Genomic DNA, 24011 nt, shown 5'->3' with positions numbered 1-24011 from the left:
TTCAAGTGACATCCAAATGTTTATTCAAAGTGATCACATCACAGAGGAAGAGTGCAACGTTTCAGAGCCACACAGGACCCCTTTATCAGGCATGTGATGTCATGGGGGAGGGGTCATTTCCAACACACAACTGATATCCTGTTAAAGTCAGCTGAAACACAACAATAAGATACATATGTGTGATATACAGTATTCATGGCATGTATTGATGTGTGCTAAAAGCAATTTAGCCGATATATGTTGACACAATATACACATTGTGTTGCATTGTTTTTTTTTTGGTTTTACGCGAGCCGTGCAGCATTTAAATGTAGCATGTTCTATTTGCACCAGCACACACCAACACAGCAAATTGGTATGTGCACTAGGCCTATTGGAAACAATTGATTTCAGCCCAATGCACGTGTTCTGAATGGGCCCTGAATTAAATATAACATGTGTTATGTATCATTGCATAATTGTGAATGTTTTAAAAGTTTACATAAAGCATTTTTTCTGTTTTTGTTTTGCTGTTGCTTTCAGATATTTCTGAAATGAATAAGCCATGGCCTCAATGTTAAGTAAAAAATCATTATTTTAATGATGCGCCACAGGTCGCTCTCTATGGAGCAATAGCGGTCATGCTTTAGTTGTTATTCTTTAGCATACAGGCACCTAGTGCGGAATGAGGTGAATATATACAGTGGGGACAGAAAGTATTCAGACCCCCTTAAATTTTTCACTCTGTTATATTGCAGCCATTTGCTAAAATCATTTAAGTTCATTTTTTCCTCATTAATGTACACACAGCACCCCATATTGACAGAAAAACACAGAATTGTTGACACTTATGCAGATTTCTTAAAAAAGAAAAACTGAAATATCACACGGTCCTAAGTATTCAGACCCTTTGCTGTGACACTCATATTTAACTCAGGTGCTGTCCATTTCTTCTGATCATCCTTGAGATGGTTCTACACCTTCATTTGAGTCCAGCTGTGTTTGATTATACTGATTGGACTTGATTAGAAAAGCCACACACCTGTCTATATAAGATCTTACAGCTCACAGTGCATGTCAGAGCAAATGAGAATCATGAGGTTAAAGGAACTGCCTGAAGAGCTCAGAGACAGAATTGTGGCAAGGCACAGATCTGGCCAAGGTTACAAAAAAAATTCTGTTGCACTTAATGTTCCTAAGAGCACAGTGGCCTCCATAATCCTTAAATGGAAGACGTTTGGCGACGACTAGAACCATTCCTAGAGCTGGCCATCCGGCCAAACTCAGCTATCAGGGGAGAAGAGCCTTGGTGAGAGAGGTAAAGAAGAACCCAAAGATCACTGTGGCTGAGCTCCAGAGATGCAGTCGGGAGATGGGAGAAAGTTGTAGAAAGTCAACCATCACTGCAGCCCTCCACCAGTCGGGGCTTTATGGCATAGTAGCCCGACGGAAGCCTCTCCTCAGTGCAAGACACATGAAAGCCTGCATGAAGTTTGCTAAAAAACACCTGAAGGATTCCAAGATGGCGAGAAATAAGATTCTCTGGGCCGATGAGACCAAGATAGAACTTTTTGGCCTTAATTCTAAGCGGTATGTGTGGAGAAAACCACTGCTCATCACCTGTCCAATACAGTCCCAACAGTGAAGCATGGTGGTGGCAGCATCATGCTGTGGGGGTGTTTTTCAGCTGCAGGGACAGGGCGACTGGTTGCAATCGAGGGAAAGATGAATGTGGCCAAGTACAGGGATATCCTGGATGAAAACCTTCTCCAGAGTGCTCAGGACCTCAGACTAGGCTGAAGGTTTACCTTCCAAAAAGACAATGACCCTAAGCACACAGCTAAAATAACGAAGGAGTGGCTTCACAACAACTCAGTGACTGTTCTTGAATGCCCCAGCCAGAGCCCTGACTTAAACCCAATTAAGCATCTCTGGAGGGACCTAAAAATGGCTGTCTACCAACGTTTACCATCCAACCTGACAGAACTGGAGAGGATCTGCAAGGAGGAATGGCAAAGGATCCCCAAATCCAGCTGTGAAAAACTTGTTGCATCTTTCCCAAAAAGACTCATGGCTGTATTAGATCAAAAGGGTGCTTCTACTAAATACTGTGCAAAGGGTCTGAATACTTAGGACCATGTGATATTTCATTTTTTCTTTTTTAATAAATCTGCAAAAATGTCAACAATTCTGTGTTTTTCTGTCAATATGGGGTGCTGTGTGTACATTAATGAGGAAAAAAATTAACTTAAATGATTTTAGCAAATGGCTGCAATATAACAAAGAGTGAAAAATGTACGGGGGTCCTAATACTTTCTGTCCTCACTGTAGAAGAAAGGATAACTTAGCATTTGGAACTTGTTTGGTTAGTATCAGCGGTTATTGGGTTCGCTTCAACTGTTGGAGTTAGGTGTTGGGGGAAGGTGTCGCGCTGATGACCATTTCACTAATAAATGTAAACTGTTATGTGTCAGCTTACTCCATTTGCCTTTAAAGCTAAAATCCAGGCAGATATTAACGGCACAATCGAATAAAGGTCTGTATTCATTATTATATTTTTAAAGCGGTAGTAAACCACACCAATTATTATTTTTTTAAACCCCTTAAGATAAAAGGCCTAAGTTTGCTTACCTTTGACCGAAGCTCTCCGGCGTGCTGTCACAACTGTGAGGGTTTCCATCTTCACCCAGTCTTCCTTCCGGGTTCACATGCTTCGGCCGCCTGATTGGCCACGCCTCAATGACGTCACTCCCGCACATGTGCACAGGAGTCACGGACCGCGGCATGGGGTTCTGAAGGGACGCCATGGGTATGCCATTCCTTCAGAGTGCATGCACCCGTGACATCACTAGCTGCATGCATTGTGAATATCTCACCTACAGTGCAGGTTTAGGTGATATTCACGGTACCTACAGGTTAGGCTTATTATATGCTTACCTGTAGGTACAAGTGCAAAAAAAAGAAGTTCACTTTAAAGACTAAGTTTGGTAAAAAAAAAAATCAGCACAAGAGACGTTACTTACTACCAGTGCGATGTGTCCCCTGTGCTGCCGTCTCCTGGTTTAGTAGAAATCTTCCTTCTCCGATCCCCCCACTCTTGATGAGTGCATATTACAGCTCCGGAAGATTATAGTAGTGGGGTTAATTAAGCTAAGATAGGCATTTGTCAAGAGTGCCCAACTATGCCCATCCTTTTTTTCCTCTCCTCCATTAATATAATCTGTACTGTAACTTCTATGAATGCAATAGGATTCATAAAAGCTATAGTACAGCTTCTATCAATGGAGGAGGTGGGCGGAAAGAGCAGAAATAGTCTGCAATCTTGATGAGTATATCACAGCTCCCTCAGCTTTCTTAACCTCCTCCACACCATAAGACTACAGCGGGGGTGAAGGTGGGCACTGGAATCGGAATATTTCTAGGAGACCGCAGCACAGGGGACACATCAAACTGATAGTAATTAATGTTCCTTGTGCGGATTTTATTTAATATTTTACTAAACCTAGGCTTTAATTATTTTTATTGTATTGCAGTGTAAGTAGACACATTTAACTTGGTACCAGTCTCTAGCAATCCCTGTACAATCACACTCAGAGAGTGGTAGAAGAAGCAACAAAAGGAGCCAGTGATATGTTGCTGTGCAAAGAGCTGTCGGGAGGAGAGAGCAGAATGATAAAGAGATGAGCTCATCAGTCTGCTGCTTCTACTATAACTGTTCAGCCATATTCAATCTGTGTATTTAGCCCATCAAATATGCTCTTCTGTAGTCAAACATGTAGCCAAGTTTGGGTAATCCAAGGTAGCTGGGTTGCTGGACAAACACTGATACTTTCCTAGAGCCTGCATTGGAAAGGCACACGACACAAGAGAAAAAGCTAACCAGTAAGCAATTAACTGCAAAGAAAACTTTTATTTATTACGTTTTTGTTTTTTTTTTCAGTAAAGCCAACTGGCTGATGTTTACCAACAAAAGAGAAGGGATGAAAATTGCACTTATCAAAAGCAATCTGCAAGAATGCACTGGACTCTTAAGTCTAGTAATCAGAAGAGTGTAGAAACATTTAGAAAGCCATTTGGGGACATCTCCAAATTAAATATTCGTGAGGTATAAATAACTGCATGTAATTTTAGTTCTCTTGTCCTGATTTAGTTTGATGATGTTTTACGGTTTACTGGATTTTTCCTATACAGCCTATATTGGAACCGCTAAATAATTCAGGAGCTATTTCCAAGTAAAATGGATAGTTGATCCTTGGTGTATCGATTGTCACAGGCTCTTCACCATCCTGAGGTCTTTAAATATTAAGACATTATACTTTCCTTTCCGTAGATCACCAAGATATTTTTAATGCCTAACTGACAGCTTAAAACCAAATGCACTGAATGATCATTTAATTTTTCACTTGTGAAGTCTCTTAGGGCTTCCTGCCTTTCTTCCTCAGGGACTGTCCTTCTCCAGAGAATGCAATGAAGCGATTAAGAGCATCATCCTACATCAAAACAAAAAAATGAGTTACAAGCCTGGTGGAGAAACACTGTTCATAAAATACAATAATACGGTATTTAAACCATGCCATGCCTATTCCATCTAACAACACCTGTGCATAGAGGCTGTTGTAAGCACTTTATTGCCCCCTCACCCTTATGTCACAGATCACAACAAAGCAGCTAGGAAAGCACAGACTGGAAATCAGATTTTAAAATGTATTTTATCCATTGGGAGAAAAAAAAAAAAGAAGGAGGAGGACATCATCCATCCTTTCCTTATTGGCCAGAACTATTTTTTTTCCTATTGGTTGAAGTCAGCCAATAGGAGACTATAGACAATAGGTCAGTGTGGAATAAGGGAAGCCTTTAAAACCCTGACTAGTATTACTTGATGTGATAATACCTTAGAGGCTAGGGGACTACCTGCCCACATCTTCCAAGCAAGTGACTGTAAAGCTTTGTTTTTTTTTTTTTTTTAAAGGGCTCCTGAGTCCTACTGCTACATCTATTGACACAGACAGCAGGACTCGGCCCCGCCCCTGAGTCACTGGATTTGATTGACAGCAGTGGGCTGCTATCAATCTATCCAATGAGGACCCGAGACAGTGGCTGGAGCTGCTGTGCCTGGTCCCCGTCGCTGGAACGATCAGGCTCAGGTAAGAAAAAGGGGGGGGGGGGGGGGGTGCTGCAGCACAAAAAGGTTTTTTGCCTTATTGCATAGAATGCATTAAGGTGAAAAACCGTGAGGGTTTACAACACCTTTAAACTGTCACTAAACCCACATCATAAAAAAACTATCCGTAAAATGGTAAATTACATTCTGTTCATAATCACTTAGTCACTATGAGATTCGTTTTCTGTATTCTGCAAAAAAACTGGTTGATCTTGCTGCTCTCTAACTCCCTCTTCTGTCCAAGTCCCCAATTCAGCTAGGGATTTTGCAGAACAGTGTTGGTAACTCTGCACATGTTCAGTTTTCAGTGAGTTTCTATGCTGATCATTTCCCCCCTATCTAAGCAGCCCATGTGACTATGGAGTCACACATGTGGGTGTATACACATTGGTAAATGACAGCCCACTCCTTTCTCCTCCATGTCCACTAACCAGCTAAACACAATGGGGGCAGGAGATTACTTGTGGATTGATGGAGGCTTAACCTAAGACACAGACTGGAGGGGCGTGAGTGGCAGAAATCCACCCACACCATAATATTGCCAAAAACAAATAAAGATTTATTTCAAATATAGATTTGTATGACAATTTAACCTCTTGGCACCGAGCGCGCGTAAATATGTGGCCTCTCGGCGGCCGGCCCTGGGTGCAGAGCACCAGCATATTTGCGTGCAATACCGCAGACGGTGCTGTGCTGAGAGCACATGTGATTTGCACGCTCCCGGCACAGTGACCGGTGGCTCGCGGAGAGTTTCCGACCGCCGTTTGCGATCGGGACTTTTCTGATCATGTGACCACCAATCAGGTGGCCATAACCCCCGTCTCCCGGCGTAGCAAACCTCTTAACCACTGGGCACTTAAACCCCCTTCCTAACCAGACCAATTTTCAGCTTTCGGTGCTCTCACATTTTGAATGACAATTACTCAGTCAAGCAACATATGAAATTTTTGTCTTTTTTTTAATACAAATAGAGCTTTCTTTTGGTGGTATTTAATCACCGCTGGGTTTTTTATTTTTTGCGCTATAAATCAAAAAAGACTGAAAATTCGGTAAAAAAAAAAAAAAAAAAAAAAATCTTTGTTTCTGTTAAAATTTATTGCAGAGTATTGGCGAGCATTGGCAGAGTAGGTATTGCAGGACGCCCACCCAGAATAAGCCGACCGCGCTGTAGCCGTCTTTCGGCTATGGCCCGGTCGGCAAGTGGTGAAAGGCCCGGCACCATGGGGTTAAAACAATTATTTATTTATTTTTACTCTGTATTTCATAGGCTGCCTTTTTTTTTTTTTTTTTTTTTTTTTTTAACGTGTGACCAGCAGCAGAGGACTAGAAGCTCCTTCTGCTTATGTTTCCCTGCAGACAGGCTGGGAAAGATCTGGGTCATGTGACAGCTGTAGATCGATTAGGAAAAAGGTACTTAAAGTATAACTAAAAGGCAAAACTTTTTTTTACATTTTGGATAGAGGGGGGAGGGATTAGAATCCCTGATAGTTTTTATTGCAGTCTGTGCCCCCGTTAAGGAGATTCACCATCTCTATTTGTCCTGTATATCACTGAAAGTAAAAGAAAATTCCAAATTTTGGGTTGTCCCCAGAAAAGTAATAGAGGGGAAATATTCCAATGGAGACACTAGTTCTGGTGGCCTGGGGATTCCCAAGGAATTCCCTTAATTTGCAGGGATTTCTTCTCACTTCCTGTTTGGCTATGGGACAGGAAGTGAAGGGAAATCTCCGCAATGGAACACAGATGGCGAAAAAAAAAAAAAATCTGACCGGGCTTATACCCCTCCCTTATTCTAGCCAAAATGGAAAAAAAGTTTTGCCTATAGCTCTACTTTTTTCTTTTTTTTTTTTTTTTTTTTAAATAGTTACAGTGCCATCATTAAAATACAGAAATAGAAGGTACAATGCAAATTAAACAGTGTGTGTTTAGTATCACTTGATGTATACAGAAGGTAAAATAACTATTTAACAAGTCAACATTTTTGTAGGTAAATATATTTCTAAAGGTGCTATTGAAAATTTTCACCACATGTCGGTAACAACCCATGCAATCCATAAATACAAAGAAACCAAAACAAATAAGTACAGAAATTAAGTTATGTGTAATAAAATGGAATGACACAGAGAAAAAGTATTGAACAAATGAAGTAAGGGAGGTGCAAAAAAGGCATGAAAAGCGAAGACACCAGCTGAAATCTATCAGTGATTAGAAAGCAATCCTGACCCTTGTCAGTGTAAATTAATATCAGCTGGTTCAGTTTCAACTGATTTCCTATAAAAAAGGTGTCTCATTACCAAGATGTCACACAAGAAACATCCCATCGTGGGTCAAGACCTTTGCAGCCTTATTGTTGCAAAACATACCGATGCCGTTGGTTAAAGAAGGATTCCTAAATTTCTAGAATATGGCCCCAACAGTGCTTACTGCAACATTCAGAAGTGAAAAAAATATAATTTCACCATAAACCACGACCAGGTGCTCCTCGCAAGATTTCTGACAGAGGAGAGAAAAGAATTATCGGAAGAGTTGTCCAAATGCCAAGGACTACTTGTGAAGTGCTTTAGAAAGACCTGGAATTAGCAGGTACAATTTTTTCAAACAAAACAATAAGTAACGCACTCAATCGACATGGCCTGTATGCACGCTCACCATCCAAGACTCCATTGCTGAAGAAAAAGCATGTTTAAGTTTGTGTAAAGTTTGCTGCACAACATTTAGACAAGCCTGTGAAATACTGGGAGAATATACTCGGGTCAGATGAGACCAAAATTGAACTCTTTGGAGATCATAATACACACCATGTTTGGAGGTCAAATGCACTGCACATCACCCCAAAAACACCCCCATACCAACAGTGAAGTTTGGAGGTGGGAAGATCATGGTGTGGGAATGTTTTTCAGCATATGGTACTGGCAAACTTCATATCATTGAAGGAAAGATGAATGGAAAAATGTACCAAGACATTCCTGATAAAAATCTGCTGCTATCTACCAGGATGATGAAAATAATCAAGGGTGGACATTTCAGCAAGTCAATGATCCAAAACACAAAGCCAAAGAAACTCTCAATTGGTTTCAAAGAAAAAAAATAAACCTGCTAGAATGGCCCAGCCAATCACCTGACTTCAATCCAATAAAAAAATCTATGGAAAGAACTAAAGATCAGAGCTCATACAAGAGGCTCATGGAACCTTCAAGATTTGAAGACTGTTTGTGTGGAAGAATGGGCCAAAATCACACCTGAGCAATGCATGCGACTAGTTTCTCCATACAGGAGGCATCTTGATGCTGTCATTACCAACAAAGGATTTTGTACGAAGTATTAAATACATTTCAGTTAGCGAGTTCAATACTTTTTCACTGTGTCATTCCATTTTATTACACATAACTTCATTTCTGAACTTGTTTGTTTTGGTTTCTTTGTATGTATGAATTGCATGGGTTGTTACCGACTTGTGGTGAACATTTCATACCGATAGAAATATATTTACCTTGAAAAGTGGTGACGTGTTCAATAATTATTTTACCTGCTGTATATGGAACAATTAACCAAGGTGCAATTGTCAAAAAAAAAAAGACAGACTGTAGATAAAAAAGCAGACAACTCCAGAGACTTAAAGTGTTTGTTACCCCAAACTTCATATTCCTGATATGGGTCTGCTGTACCGTGTACTTGTATGAGATAGTATCCTGTTCTCTTTGTATTGATGTGAAATCCCTGGTGTTCCTGCCAGTCCTCTTGCTTTCCTATTACAAACTGACCACACTAAGCAGGAAAGCACACCATGGTCAGTCCTCTAGCTATGCTGGGAACTCAGTGTACTCTCCTCCAATGATCAGACTTGTCCTGACATGCCCCTGCTGTGCAGCCATTCACTGGGAAGCTCAGTGTACTGCTGCTTCTGCTCCCCCCAGCTCTTATGCAGCTGAGAACAGAGAGAATGTGATCACTTATTAAAAAAAAAAGGGATCTTTTTCATTCATAATGCTTTTTTATAGCATTTAATTTGCATTTCATTTCAATTTTAAACTGAATGGGTTGTTTTACAAGGTGATTGTTTACAAATCACTTTAAGCTGGCCATAGATGGATTGAAATTCGACTGCTTCAGCAGGGAATAGCCAAATTTCAATCCATGCTTGTTCATTAGATTGACTTTTGTCAAATGGGCTTGCTGAAAAAAAAAAAAAAAGTCTTGAGAACGCTGCAGCTGCTGGTCAGTATATTCTGATAGTGGAAAGTACCCCAGAATAAAACTTCCTAATAGGGAGGATTTCTCCATTCTCCTTGCTTGTGTGGATGGGGGGGATCTGTTTATTTTATTTCATTCAACTTACTGAATTAACCAGAAAACAAACAAAACAAGAGATTTAATCGCCAACTTTACACTTTCTACAGATGATGTTATGCTTCCCTAGTAGTATAGTAAGCAATATAGGGTTTTCTTATACAAATTCTTCAGGACATTATGACATACTGACATTCAAAGGTAAAAAAAACTGCTGAAGTTATTTTATTCACCAACACACTTGATCTCTGTACATATTCAGAGACAGTGACTCTGAAAGCTTTGAAGGCAGAGAATCATCAGTATGACAATCGGGGACAGAAAAATCAGCTATGGCAGCCCCCATATTTTTCTCAAGACAGGTTTCTGGTTCACTCCACAGAAAATACCATAGAATGGTATAATTCTTGGTATAAGCTTTAGAAATTTCCTCCCAAAAGGTAACTGTTGTGAATAAATTGGTATGGTTGCCTAAAGGGAACTCGAGTTGTGGAAGCCGTGCCCTAAAGAAGGTAAGCGGAGGGCAAAGGACTAGTCACCAGCATTACCTACAGGTTCCCTCATTTTTTCTGCATTGCTAAACCATCATGCCCTGTTCTGCACAGTGTCCCTGTGTGAAGGCAGTCATTTAACCACTGCCATACTGGGCCTATTCTGGCACTCCTCTCCTACATGTAAAAATCATAATTTTTTTTGTTTGAAAATTACTCAGAACCCCAAAACATTATATATGGGTTTTTTTTTTTTTTTTAGCAGAGACCCTAGGGCAGTGATGGCAAACCTTGGCACCCCAGATGTTTTGGAACTACTTTTCCCATGATGCTCAACTACACTGTAGAGTGCATGACCATCAGGGGAAATGTAGTTCCAAAACATCTGGGGTGCCAAGGTTCGCTATCACTGCCCTAGGGAATAAAATGGCGGTCGTTGCAACTTTTTATGCCACACGGTATTTGCGCAGCAATTTTTCAAATGCGTTTTTTTTTAAAATGGTTTCATGAAAAAAAAAAAAAAAAACACTAAAGTTAGCCCAATTTTTGTTGTATAATGTGAAAGATGATGTTACACCAAGTAAATAGATACCTAAAATGTCACGCTTTAAAATTGCGCACACTCCTGGAATGGCACCAAACTTAGGTACTTCATAGCGACGCTTTAAATTTGTTGTACAGGTTACCAGTTCAGAGTTACAGAGGAGGTCTTGGACTAGAATTGTTGCTCTTGCTCCAACTTTCCTGGCGATACCTCACATGTGTGGTTTGAACGCCGTTTACATATGTGGGCATGACGTACGAATGCGTTTGCTTCTGCGTGCGAGCACACAGTAATGGGGGGCTTTAAACATTTTTTGTTTATTTTTTTTTTACAATTTCCCTTTAAATTTTTTTTTATGTTTATCACTTTTATTCCTATTACAAGGAATGTAAACATCCCCTGTAATAGGAATAGGGCATGACAGGTCCTCTTTATGGAGATATGTGGGGTCTATAAGACCCCACATCTCTCCTCTAGGCAGGAAAGGCTGAGATCAAAAAAATAAATAAAAAACGATCTTGGCCTGTCCAGCCAATTATGCAGCAGTGTTTACATCTGCCGGGCCAGACTTGACGTCAATGTCGCGCCCAGGCCTCCGAAGATTATAGAGACTGCCGGAGACCATCTAGTCTGCGGTATTCTCTATGGTAAACTTGTGCCGCCAATGGATTCCTTCTCTGGCTTTCCAATCGCACAGGTGAGCCGGTGGAAGCACCGGAGGGCGGCGGGAGGGGGGACATCCCCTCCCGCTGCCAGTAAAAACAAACAATGAATCGGCTGAACTGCCGCTATGATTGTTTTTATGGTGCAGGGAATCACTGGCTAAAAAAGAAGATATCTGAATGATGCCTGCAGCTGCAGGAGCATTTTGGAGATGCACCCTCAGGTGACTGGTGGGGTAATGATAAAAGAAGCAGCAGGAACACAGAGCTAGCAAGAACTGGGAGTACCACAGTAGTGATATCACCAAGTCTTATTCCAAATTTCTTGAGATTAGCATTAAAAGGGCACAGTGCCTCTCACACAGCCGATATACAGCTATGAGGCTCAAGTCACAAAAGTGCCTAGGCTCAGGAAATGCACTACTATTTTTCAGGAAGAATTCAAGACAAAAAATTAATCTTTAAGCTACTGCTTGGGCACATAACATTTCTATACATCCCCTAGGACCAATAGTATAGCAAATCCAAATTTTGTAATACTCAGGCCTTAAATGATGATATATTTGTGTTACAACTTTCACAAGATAAACACTAGGCTAGGCATAATTTATACAAAATGTAAAAAAAAACGGCGCTTTTGTTCATTCCAGCCAAAAAAGTTAAACTTTTCATCTTCACTGCAAAATGTCTGCTCAAACATTGCCCTTATAAAAGAGACACCATCTGAATTGTACTATGAAGATAGGCAATGCTATCATCCTCATATCTTTACACTATGAACATACTTACTTCTTCTACTTTCTTTATCTGTGGCCGTGAATTCCTGATGAACGTAATTGTGCCAATCTTGAATTCATAGTTTGGAATTCCTCTGCAACAGGATAAGAAAAAATGAATAACAAAGTAAAAATAAAACAGAAAGGGGTGCACCTTTTTAAAAAGAATGTTAGCAAAAACTGGACATACAATCAAACTTTACTATACATATTATCTACAGTTAGGTCCGTATATAGTTGAGCACAGGCACAATTTTCATACTTTTGGCTCTGTATGCCACCAGAATAAAATTACAACGAATACAATTGAATTTGAAGTGCAGACTTTCAGCATTAATTCAAGCGGTTGAACATAAATATCAAGTACAAATTTTAGGAACTGCAACCATTTTTATACACTGCGCCCCCCCACCCCCATTTTCAGGGGCTGAAATGTAATTGGACAAATGAATATAATGATAAATAAAATGTTGATTTTTAATACTTTGTTGAGAATCCTTTACTGGCAATGACTGCCTGAAGCCTGGAACCTATAGACATTACCAAAGACTGGGTTTCCTCCTTTCTGATGCTTTGCCAGGTTTTAACTGAAGCTGTCTTCAGTGGATTATTGTTTGTGGGTCTTTCTGCCTTTATCAAGTGAAATGCATGCTCAATTGGGTTGAGATCAGGCAATTGCAGAATATTCCACTTCTTTTCCTTCAAAAGCTCCTGGGTTGCTTTTGCAGTGTGTTTTGGATCATTGTCCATCTGTACTGTGAAGCGCCGTCCAATCAACTTTGCTGCATTTAGCTAAATCTGGGTTTAAAGTATATCTTTAAACACTGCAGAATTCATCTGGTTGCTTTTGTCTTCTGTCACATCATCAATAAACACCAATGACCCAGTGCCACTGGAAGCCATGCATGTCCATGCTATCACACTGCCTCCACCATGTTTCACAGATAACGTTGTGTGCTTTGGATCATGAGCTGTTCCAAGCCTTCTCCACACTTTTTGTCTTCCCGTCATTCTGGTACAGATTAATCTTAGTTTCATATGTCCAAAGAATGCTTTTCCAGAACCGGTCTAGCTTTTTTAGATTTTTTTTTAGTTTAATATGGCTTTTCTATTCTTCAGGCTTACGAATGGTTTGCACCTTGTGGTGAACCCTCTGTATTTGCTTTCGTGAAGTCTTCTTGATTGTAGACTTTGACAATGATACGCCCACCTCCTGGAGAGTGTCCTTCACTTGTCTGGATGTTGTGAATGGGTTTTTCATAGAGAGGATCCTGCAGTCATCCACCACTGTTGTCTTTCGTGGACATCCAGGCTTTTTTACGTTGCTGAGCTCACCAGTGCGCTCTTCTTTCCTCAGAATGTACCAAACTGTTGATTTGGCCACTCCCAATGTTGCTGCCATCTCCCTGATGGATTTGTTTCATTTTGAAGCCTTACAATGGCCTGTTTCACTTGCATGGACAGCTCCTTTAAACTCATGATGTAGGTTCACAGCAATAGATTCCAAATGCAAAATACCACACTTTAGAATCAACTCCAGACCTTTTACCTGCTTAATTGATGTAGAAATAATGAAGGAGTAGCCCACACCTGGCCATGAAATAGCTTTTGATTCAATTGTCCAATTACTTTTGGTCCCTTGAAAAGGGGGGGGTGGCTATTCTTAAGAGCTGCAATTCTTAAACCCTTCCTTCGATTTGGATGTACATAACCTCAAATTAAACCTAAGAGTGTGCACTTTCAGATCATATCTATTAAATAACTATAGCTTGAATATGTTTTGGTAAATACCTGAAAAAACTAAAATGGTACCTGTGTCCAAATATATATGGACCTAACTGTATATTGACTAGAGAACATATATAATCTATAATTATTGGACTTTAAATTTTCCTGTTGTCACTCCGGGACAGATACTCACCTCCTCATTTCTTCTGGCTTCAGTGGTGAAGGACTAGGATCAATCCCCTTCTTCTTTCCATCTAATCTATTTCCAGAACCAGTAAAGGCCTATATGTGGATGAAAATTAACACAGTAGGTGAGCAGTAAAGCAGACTTCATATGGCTTTCCCAAAGTACATAGACATTATAAACCGCTCCAAACCTCCCTAATGTTGCAAGAAAGCAGCAAGAGTTTTTGGCTGTTAGGGGACTGCTGAAGCAACAGCCATCACACAGACACTTCTTCAACCCAATAGTAAATCTATTTCCACCTCAAAGCATTATTTTTATGCACATCATGCTTCCAGTCTACAGATCTATTTAGAGTTATGCAGAAAAGCTGCTAAACATTTCATGGAGGAGTCTACAACCAATGTAGTAACTACAACATACATAGTACATTCTTCTAATAAGATATAAATAGCAAACACATCTCAGTTTTACTTTTAGACCCCTTTTATTTCACACTAGTGGACTGATCGGTACCACCTGTTGGTTTTTCAGGCGGACCTGATCAGACCCTCCAATCACCTCTATGGAGCGGCGGGTGTCCACAGACATATGTCCGTTGACACCTGCTGCTAAAAACGGATGGATAGGGATCCATTCCCCATCTGTCTGGCAGATCGAATGGCAGTCGGGTGTAAATGGACAGGCAGTCCATTTCTATCAGATTGCCAATAGAGGAGAGGGGGCTGTGTCTGTGTCCACTCTGAATAAGCGGAGTAAACGCGGGTCAGCCATTCGCCTGCTTAGTGGGGGATCAGTGGACAGATTCCCCACTGAGCAGGCAGACTCCAACAGAACCTGCCACGTGTGGAAGTGGCCTAAGACAGTTGTGCAGTTCTGTTTATATTTACAAGAGATACACCATCAAAAAATAAAAAACATTTTTCAAGCAGTTATCTGCCTAGACAATCTCTTTAGTTTCTGTGTAGTCAATCATTGGGTCTATCAGCGTTTCTTAAGCAATAAGGCTAGTTTACCACAAAAACTATTCTCTGAGATCATAATTCTGTGACAGTCTTGGTTTTCTGCCATATAACTGAAACTTGCATAGCCTTTAGTATGTAGCCTGAATGCCAACCCTACACAACATCAGTGTATATTATTCAGAATAGTAGATAGCAAATAATGTAGAAAGATGTAGAATTAATTGAAGAGCCATTAATACAACCCACGGAATTCCAAAGTCAGATCTGATTTATGCCATACAGGCACAGAAACTCTATATAGTCCAATAGCATACAGTACAGAAAAATGCAGATAGTCCGACATCCTGGCAGGAAAGCCCCTACCACTCTGCTTCAGGCCACGATTAGAAGGATTTTCTACATCCAGGCTGAAAAGAAAAAAACCCTTTAAGACAGGTTCTCAATTCATCACTTTAATGACAACCACAGAAGACTCACCCTGAACCCTATATCTGTAGCATACTCGCTGTGATCAGTCTCGATGTCCTAGGAGAAAATGGAAGATCATATGAAACATGGCTTCACAGATTTACACATTGAAATGTATCTATGGTCAAAATATAAAATTATATATTAATTTTCACATTGTATTTCCTAAATTTCTAGCCTACCCCTATTAATCTGAATGATCTTGAAGTTTGTAAACTTACTTGATGACCAAATTTACTTCCTTGACTTCTGTGACATGTATTCACTATGCCCTGTGAGTAGGTACTGCTGTGTCATACATTCCACAGAGCCTGCCTTCTGATCGACAGAGGTGCTGAAAGGAAGAGTCTCAGGAGGCGGAGTCAGTACAGGAATCACTGCTTGAATGCAGCAAAGTATCATGGGATATGTAGTCTTCAGAAATTGAAAGTAAACAGCAGAGGAGTTGCTGCAAATCATGCAGGGAATTCAGGAAATTGTGGAACCAATTGTGACCAGCAGACAGGTAGTAATCACAAATTGAAAAGGAGATATTTCAAGTAAGCTTAGTTATAAAATGAATGTGTAAGCTTTTACCATAGGACTCCTTTAGGATAGGTTCACACTGATGCAGTTAGAGTTGAATCTGTTTTGCAGTGTGATTTGATCCGAGTGAGTTAATGCAGTTCAGAAGCGATTCCAATGCATTTTTCTTGAGATTCGGATACAGCTGCGATTTCTGCTCTCTCTTGTTACCTTAAATAATGCACTGCACTGCTCTAAACTTGCACATGACCCTTTTCAAAATTGCATTGGAATCACACTGCATATATGTGAAAGGCCTCCATAGAAAGTCATGTTATTTCAATGAGTTCTAGAACGCATCAGTGTGATTAGTTCTGGAAGTGCATTAGTGTGAACCAGGGTTCAGGCAGTGTAAACAGATTTGCAATTTTGTTTTGGGAAAGATACAGCTTACTGCTAAACTTAAAGTGTATGTTACCCTAACAATTATGATTCCTTCTATTTGTTGTATAGTTTTTATGTCATCTGTTCTCAATAAATACCTGGTGATCGCAACAGTTTCAGTGGAGTCCTTTTCAAACTGACAATTATGGAAGCAAATCCATGCTGGCATGGTCAAGTTTGTGTTCCCTGAGATCATCTTCACCGGGAAGATGCAGGATTATTATTATTATTATACAGGATTTATATAGCGCCAACAGTTTACGTAGCGCTTTACAACTTGAGGGTAGACAGTACAAATACAATAACTTTGATACAGTAGGAATCAGAGGGCCCTGCTCCTTAGAGCTTACAATCTAAGAATGGCGTGAACATTATGAGGTCATGTGACCACATAATGAAAAATTAATAAAAAGGTCTTTTCTAGTTATTGTCAGTAAAGTACAAGGGACTTTAGTTAGCAACTAGGGTTTGATGTTTTGTGTTTCTTTTCATATTTAGTTTACACATAGTTAGACATGACCAGGCATTCTGATTAACAATACCAGTTCATATGAGGGGGTAACTGAAACAGATGTTGGAAATGCTATCTGTTTAAATGTTTTGAAAGTAATGGTATGGGTTCAGCCCTTTTATATCTCTCTTAATTATGTTATTGCTGATAGCACTATGAAAAATTTATAAAAATCAGAAAAGTGCCATATTATAAAAAGGATCTTGACAAATGTAATGTTAAAAAAAGTAAGGTTATATGCCTAGGCTGTGGTAAAGGAATACAGTTCCTGGCATGTCTGACACAACTTTAAAAACACTTGTCTCTAAGCCAGGCTACCTCACATTTCTATTGGCCCAGGCTACCTCACATTTCTATTGGCCCATCACTATAATAGGCAGGTCCACTGGTCAACAGGAACGAGCAGTGGGCAGGAAGAGGCAGATTTAGGTGTGACCGAAGGATGTAGGAGTCGCTGTAGATATGCGCAGACACCTCTACATACCTACACTTTATTTCTGAAAAAACTTTATATTTTTATAAAACAGATTATCTTATCATGTTCCAATACAGTCAAATGCTAGTAAAAAAATAGTGAACATTTTACTTTTTAAAGGAAAAAGGGGGCAGCAATTCCATAATACACTAAAGATGTTATCAGCAGTTTAGGAAAGGGTTCTAAAAGTTGTTAATCTATAGGGGGTTTTACCATACAAAATTAATATTGAATTAAAAAAACTGGATAGTTCTCATGCAATAATAATATCCAAAGTGTTAATTATTAAAGCGGATATGTAAGAATATTCTGATCTAGGAGACCAATCCAACTGCCTCTGTAAAGGCCAGGAAGTACGTTGCTCATTTTATATGACAAAACTGGCAACAGGGGTTTTGTTCTGCCTCCGAACCAGAACTGCTGGGGTTGAAAGGCTGAACTTGTTTGCTAGGTTTTTCTATACCTAATTACCACGAACACGGGGATTTCCTAAACAAAACATTATTGCAAGGTACAAGGCATTCAAAGATTTTGTATTCAGGGCAATCTCCATTTACTGGAAAAGGTTATTCTTACAGTTGGCTCTTCCTGCTGTGTTTGTCTTTCTGGCTCCTTGTAACCCAATGGGGCATCAAAATCCACCTGAAACAAAATATATTGATTGAAATGTATTTATTTAAAAAAAAAAAAAAAAAAAAAAAAAAAAATCAAGATCACTCATTGCATCAACATGCAAATTCCGTTTTCTATTTATAGAACACCACTAAACGCCCATAGAATATAAACTCCATGCCACAGCAATGTAGGAGAGATCATTCTAATAAAATAGCTCCAAATAATTTAGCACAAAAACAGCACTACACAAGATATATAGCAAAATACTGAATACAGCTGAGATACAACATGCAGAGCTTTTTAAGGCTTTCACACTTGTGCAATTTGTCATGCCACTTTTTTTAGGTTGACTTTTTCAAACCCAGGGAGAGAGACTAAAAAGAAACAAAGAAGAAAAAAAAAAGTGGTGGAAGGGATAGGGAGAAATAAGCGGGAGGGGGAAGGAAGGTTCCCTCTCTTTACTTCAGTATGCTGACAACTAGAGCTGCACGATTAATCATTAAGAATCGTTATTGCGATTTTTTCCCTGTTCTTGACAAAGTATTTCCTGATGCTTTCTATGCAGAGAATTCTCTCTGCTCTGCTAAAGCAGACAGCAGTCAAAAGAAAGGAAAAAACAAAAAAACAGTCTGCCAAGAATCACAACAGTCTTTAGCAGTGGAACTGAAGTATAAACATTGTAACAATTTGTCTTTTAGATCAAAGGAATACACTTTGGTGTGTAAATGAAGAAAGTTTAACCACTTAAACCATAAACCTTTTTCTGACATTTGTTGGTTTCAAGTTAAAATCATTTTTTTTTTTGCTATAAAATTACTTGGAACCCCCAAACATTATGTATGTATGTATGTATGTATGTATAAAATATATATATTTTAGTAGAGACCCTAGAGAATAAAATGGTGGTTGTTGCAATATTTTATGTCACACTGTATTTGCGCAGCAGTTGTTCAAATGCAATTTTTTTGGGGGAAAAAAAAAAGACACTTTAATGAATTAAAAAAAAAAAAAACTAACCAGTAAAGTTAGCCCAATTTTTTTTGTATAATGTGAAAGATTTTACGCCGCGAGAATCATGATCTTTTTATTCCAAGCAAAAAAAATTGTGATTCTCATTTTGGCCAGAATCGTGCAGCTCTACTGACAACTGGATTATTGGAGGTGTAAGATACAATCCATCCTATGATTGAGGGCTGGTCAACACCAGATGCAGTCCAGAGCATTTTTTTTCTGCATCAAAAATGCATAGACAATAGATTATATGGGTTTCAATGGCCTAGTTCACACTACTGAAATCAGTTCCAGGGCGTTCCAATGCAGAAAAAAAAAAATAGCAGAACATGCTGCATTTTGTCTGCACAAAACTAAACAGGAATGCAGCAAGACGCATCAAAAACACACCAGAACCAATCCCCCCCCAGGGGGAGCGGGGGGGAACTAATTGAAAATACATCAAAAATGCACTGGAACACAGCAAAAATGCACATGCAGAAATGCATCCGGACTGCCCTTCTGTGATGTGAACTGGCCCTGAGAAGTTAAGGGTGTGTGAGCTGTATAGAAGAAAAATGGCAACTAAGTCTGCCAGTACTCCTACTCTTGTTTTTTTATTGCCATTGTAAGGTTCTCTATTTGCTGGATTTGTTGAAGCAAGTGTGATTTTTTAGGAGGTAATGTTTGTTTAAACAGGGGATTACACGCAATAGGCAAGCTGCTGGATTTTATTCAAGAGACACATCTGTAAGAGTTTTAACAGTATGTTTTACTATGTCCCAGAAAATATGCAGCAAGGTGCCTTTCGAAACAGCGCCAACATTTATTAGTCTGGCCACATACGGTGGAGGCTCACTGGGGTACTGTACCACTTAGTTAAGAGCTTGTAGCCCCCTTCTTGGTACTTGCAAGCTATGAAAGATTTATGTGTGGATAGGATTATCTTCTGAATGTATTTTTACATGGAGCCAGCAAAGTACTTGAATCTGAACAAATCTTAACAGTTCATGTACAGTATGTGTATTTCAACTGCATATTTAGTTGTGTGCCTAACTTAAAGCCCTGCGGTGGGTATTCTTCATGTACTGAGTGTTACTAGGTCTTTTTTAGTACATATAACAACATTATCTGTAGGGATTATTTTTTACTTGATCCTAAACTTACATTCATGTCACACTCAATGATGGATACTGCTTTTTCTGGTTTTGTTTCCATCACCCGAAGTTCATATATCTGAAAACAGAACCATTTTTTGTTAGAAACAGTTACAGAAATACTTTATATTGCTTTAAATGTTGTCTAAAATTACAAAAAGGTCAATACTAAATTCCCCCAAAATATCCAATTTTCCCTGAAATTTACACAAGTACCAAAACACTACTGAAAAAAAACAACTTCATAATTATACTGCATATAATGAAAATGCGTGTGGTTATTAATTTTATTATTACAGTAAGTCTAACGTAAGTTCCATTCCCGGGGCTCGTTCGTTTGCAGACAAAGGCTGCGAGCACTGAACAGTGTGTTCTGGTGGGGGGAGCCCCCCGTTAGAACACATCAGCACAGCTGGGGACATTGCTGCACCAACATTGCTTGTTTTGGTATGGCAATCTAAGTTTTTTCGTTCAGTCCGCTGGGTTGAATGAAAAAAAAAAAAAAAACTGTGTAAACACGTGTGCATCTTCGAAAGTTTGCAAGTTGAACGTTCGTATGTAGGGACTTACTGTATATTACTTTACTGTACAGATTTAGGCCAGGTTACAGATTCTAATCTGGCCTAAAATGTGTGTAAGGTAACAAAATGTGGAAGTTCAGGCTTCCAAAGATGCCAGAAAGAAACTGGGTTAGTCTTGAAATTTACCTTAGTCGCAGCATTTGATACTCAGGCCTGGCTGTACACAAGCCGGCACTGAAAAGCTACCAATCCAGAAACCAGCTCAAGCAACATTATAGCAAGGAGTCTTGACTGAAGTTACTGAGGAAAAACATTAGCAGTGTAGTAAAATTCTTCATTGAAGTCACCAAGGTTAGATGGCTAGCAAAAAGGTCAGTTTGACTTTGTTTCAGTGGAGCTGAAGAAAAGGTGTCCAACTTCCTAGAACATTTGCAAAAAAACTGAGGCATGCTAGTAGAAGAGGGGCTATACTGGACCTGGCTTACAACTTTTTCTGTTTGCAAGTGTCCTGGCCTCCTCTATGCAGCAGTATAACTTCACTGAAATAGAATTCATGTGTCCATTAATGGACAATAAGGAAAAAAAATTTTAAAAAAATTTAAACATTTCCAAATAACTGAGCAGCCTGTAGACCCATTTACACAATTCAACAAAAATGTTTATTAGGGAAAGGGGTACTGCATTCTTCTTGAAACTGAAACTACAGTTGCAGGGAAGTGACTTAGGGGCCCAGTTATAAAGAACCCGTATGCCATTACCACAGCCATACTGCTGCCTTAACAAAAAAAAAAAAACCTAACAAAAAAAACAATTTATAAAGTATTGTAAAAGTGCTTCACTTGCTTCAGGGATGGCATAGAAAAAAAATGCAGGCTGGAGAAGTGCTCTCTTCCTGTCACAGAATGTTCTCTGTTCAGGGTTATGCAGAGAACACTCAGACGTCACAGGCACCACACAGTGACAAAACAAAGAGCAGATGTACTGTGAAGTAAACATTGCAGTGTTCCGCTCTCTATTATTAGCTTACACACACACACACACACACACACACACACACACACACTAGGTTCTCTGACAGTCCCAGTTCTGATGTCTACATTGAGAAGCTAAATTATGAAATCTAAAGCAAAGCATAATCAAGGTGCTGCCCTGAAAACATGTCAGGTAACAGTTCACTTTCTCAGTGCAAATGAAACATGTCTGGATTCTAGGCCCAAATATCTTTTATTCTGTTTGACAAATCAGACCATCAGCTCCCTGGTTACCATAAACTTCGGTCAACTACGATCTGCTATGCTCAAGGATATAAAGACACTGAAACATGTCTATACACCCCAATTTTCATCATAACAGATTACTCAAACAATCTTGCCATCTGAATTTCTGCTGCATTATAAGCCTAGAGCAAACTAATCTTCTCTAAGTATCTGTTGTAAAATCAGTTAAAAACAAAAACAAATAAATGGAAATACAGCTTCCCAGCTACAAACAAATCCTTTTAAATTTACCAAGAAATGCTCAAAAAACATTTTTTTTAGAGTAAAGGCCCCCACAGATGGTTTACATTGCAAGCTCTTGGTGGCTTTGTAGGCACCACCTGCTCGTCAAAAGTCTTTTTTTTTTTTTTTTTAATCAAAATAAGTTTATTGAGCATGAGAATAAAACAGCGTTGACATAGAAAATGTGGGGTGCAACAGGCACCATATAAAAGGATAGGGCATTTGACATATCAATCATGCAATTGAGGTAATCCCGATCACAATTATTTACATAGTCTGTGATCCGTAGGGTTTAAGCATGTGCAAATGGTTGTAGTGCTACGTAGCGGCTATGTAAGTGTAACTAGAGGTATGGCAGGCATCCCATAGGGGGGTGTATGTACCATGCTGAAGGCTGATGGGCTAGAGCGTAAGGTGCTCCAGGGGTCCTCACTACAGGAATGAGTTATTCCTCGTCAGTGCAGGTGGTGGGTTCATCTGTCCATCTGTCCTAGATTTTGTTAAACTTGTTTGGGCAGCCCCGATGGGAGTGTAATATTTACTGCCCTTATCCATTGCTGGAGAATGGGGGGAGTGACTAAGCCATAACTGGGCAATCTGCATTCTGGCCGTGAATAGGGTTTCCTGTAAGAATGTTAGTAGATACTTCTCCTCCTCTGAAACAGGGAGGAGGCCGAGCAGGCACTGGCGGGGGTACAGTGATGGGGGGAGCCCATACAGTCATGGAGAAAATTGACCACTTGTGTCCAGTACTGCCGGAGGGGTGGGCAAGACCATATTAGATGGTAAAAAGTGCTTCTGGGGTCACCGCACTTGGGGCAGGCTGGGCTAGTGCCAGGGCTATATTTAGAGAGGAGAGTTGGAGTGAGGTAGGACCTATGGAGAATGTAGAGGTGTGTGAGTCGATCCAATAATTTGGGGGATACCTTCTTGCAAGACTCAAGTATTTCCCCCCACTCCTTGTCCTCCATTGCCCCCAGGTCCGCCTCCCACTTGGTTTTCAACTGGTATGCGTGAGTGGTGGCCGAGGGCAGCAAGCGGTGGTTGTATAGGAAGTAGAGCTGCACAATTAATCGTTAAAAAATCGTGATCTCGATTCACCTCCCCTGACGATCTCTCCTGCAGAGGTTGCCGATTTTTTCATATAACAAGTGGAGAGACTTTATCTGCTCACTCAGCTGTCAAAAGAAAGCATCTGGGCATTCTGCCAAGTCTTTAACTTGATACATTTTAACCAAGCTTCCTTCTTAGGCCTCTTTCACACGGGGATCCGTATGTCCGTTTTTCATCCTTCCGTTTTCAGATGAAAAACGGACATACATGTATCCCTATGGAGCGTCGGATGTCAGCGGTGACATGTCCGCTGACATCCGACCCGCTCCGATCCAAAAAGTGTAACGGAGGAAAACCCTACTTTTCCATCCGTTTTCGGATCGGATGACGACGGACTCTACGGTCCATCATCATCCGATCCCCCATTGGGGAGAGCGGCGCTCTGACAGGTCCGTCGCTGCACAGTGTGCAGCGACGGACCTGTCATTTTCCTGCTCAGCGGGGATCGGCGGAGCGATCCCCGCTGAGCAAGCGGGTGTTCACGGGGCGGATCATCACTGATCCGCCCTGTGTGAAAGAGCCCTTAGATCAAAGGGAAAGAACTTCTGTGTTAATAAATAAGCCAGGCAATCTGCCAAGTTTTCAACAACGAGTAAATGCAGGACGTTTAACCACTTAAAGTCTAAATCTTTTTCTGACACTTCTTTCTTAAGTTAAAATCAGTATTTTTTGCTAGAAAATTACTTGGAACCCCCAAACATTATATATATTTTAGCAGAGACCCTAGGGAATAAAATGGCAATTGCTGCAATATTTTATGTCACACTGTATTTGCCCAGCGGTCTTTCAAATGCAATTTTTGGGGAAAAAATACACTTCAATGAATAAAAAACAAAAAAAAAAAAAAAACGAAACAGTAAAATTAGCCCAGTTTTTTTTTGTTTTAATGTGAAAGATGATGTTATGCCGCAAGAATCGTGAGAGAATCGTGATCTAT

At 39.9% G+C, this 24011-nt stretch overlaps 1 protein-coding gene across 2 annotated transcripts in view; it reads right to left on the bottom strand.

Moving 5' to 3' along the window:
- Window positions 1–3869: 3869 nt before the first annotated feature.
- The window catches only part of UFD1 (ubiquitin recognition factor in ER associated degradation 1), a 37508-nt gene continuing 17366 nt past the window's right edge, over window positions 3870–24011 (bottom strand). For both annotated transcript variants that reach the window (XM_073628960.1, XM_073628965.1), the window contains 6 exons: window positions 19952–20020; window positions 17756–17821; window positions 15255–15302; window positions 13822–13910; window positions 11914–11995; window positions 3870–4469 (listed from right to left, as the gene is read on the bottom strand). In XM_073628960.1, coding sequence (XP_073485061.1) covers window positions 4395–4469; window positions 11914–11995; window positions 13822–13910; window positions 15255–15302; window positions 17756–17821; window positions 19952–20020 — 429 coding nt within the window. In that variant the 3' untranslated portion in view covers window positions 3870–4394. The remainder of the gene's footprint in view (window positions 4470–11913; window positions 11996–13821; window positions 13911–15254; window positions 15303–17755; window positions 17822–19951; window positions 20021–24011) is intronic.

The sequence above is a fragment of the Aquarana catesbeiana genome, linkage group LG01 (genome assembly GCF_042186555.1).
Source record: "Aquarana catesbeiana isolate 2022-GZ linkage group LG01, ASM4218655v1, whole genome shotgun sequence".
Classification (NCBI taxonomy): Eukaryota; Metazoa; Chordata; class Amphibia; order Anura; family Ranidae; genus Aquarana; species Aquarana catesbeiana.
This window is presented reverse-complemented; position numbering and strand designations above follow the sequence as displayed.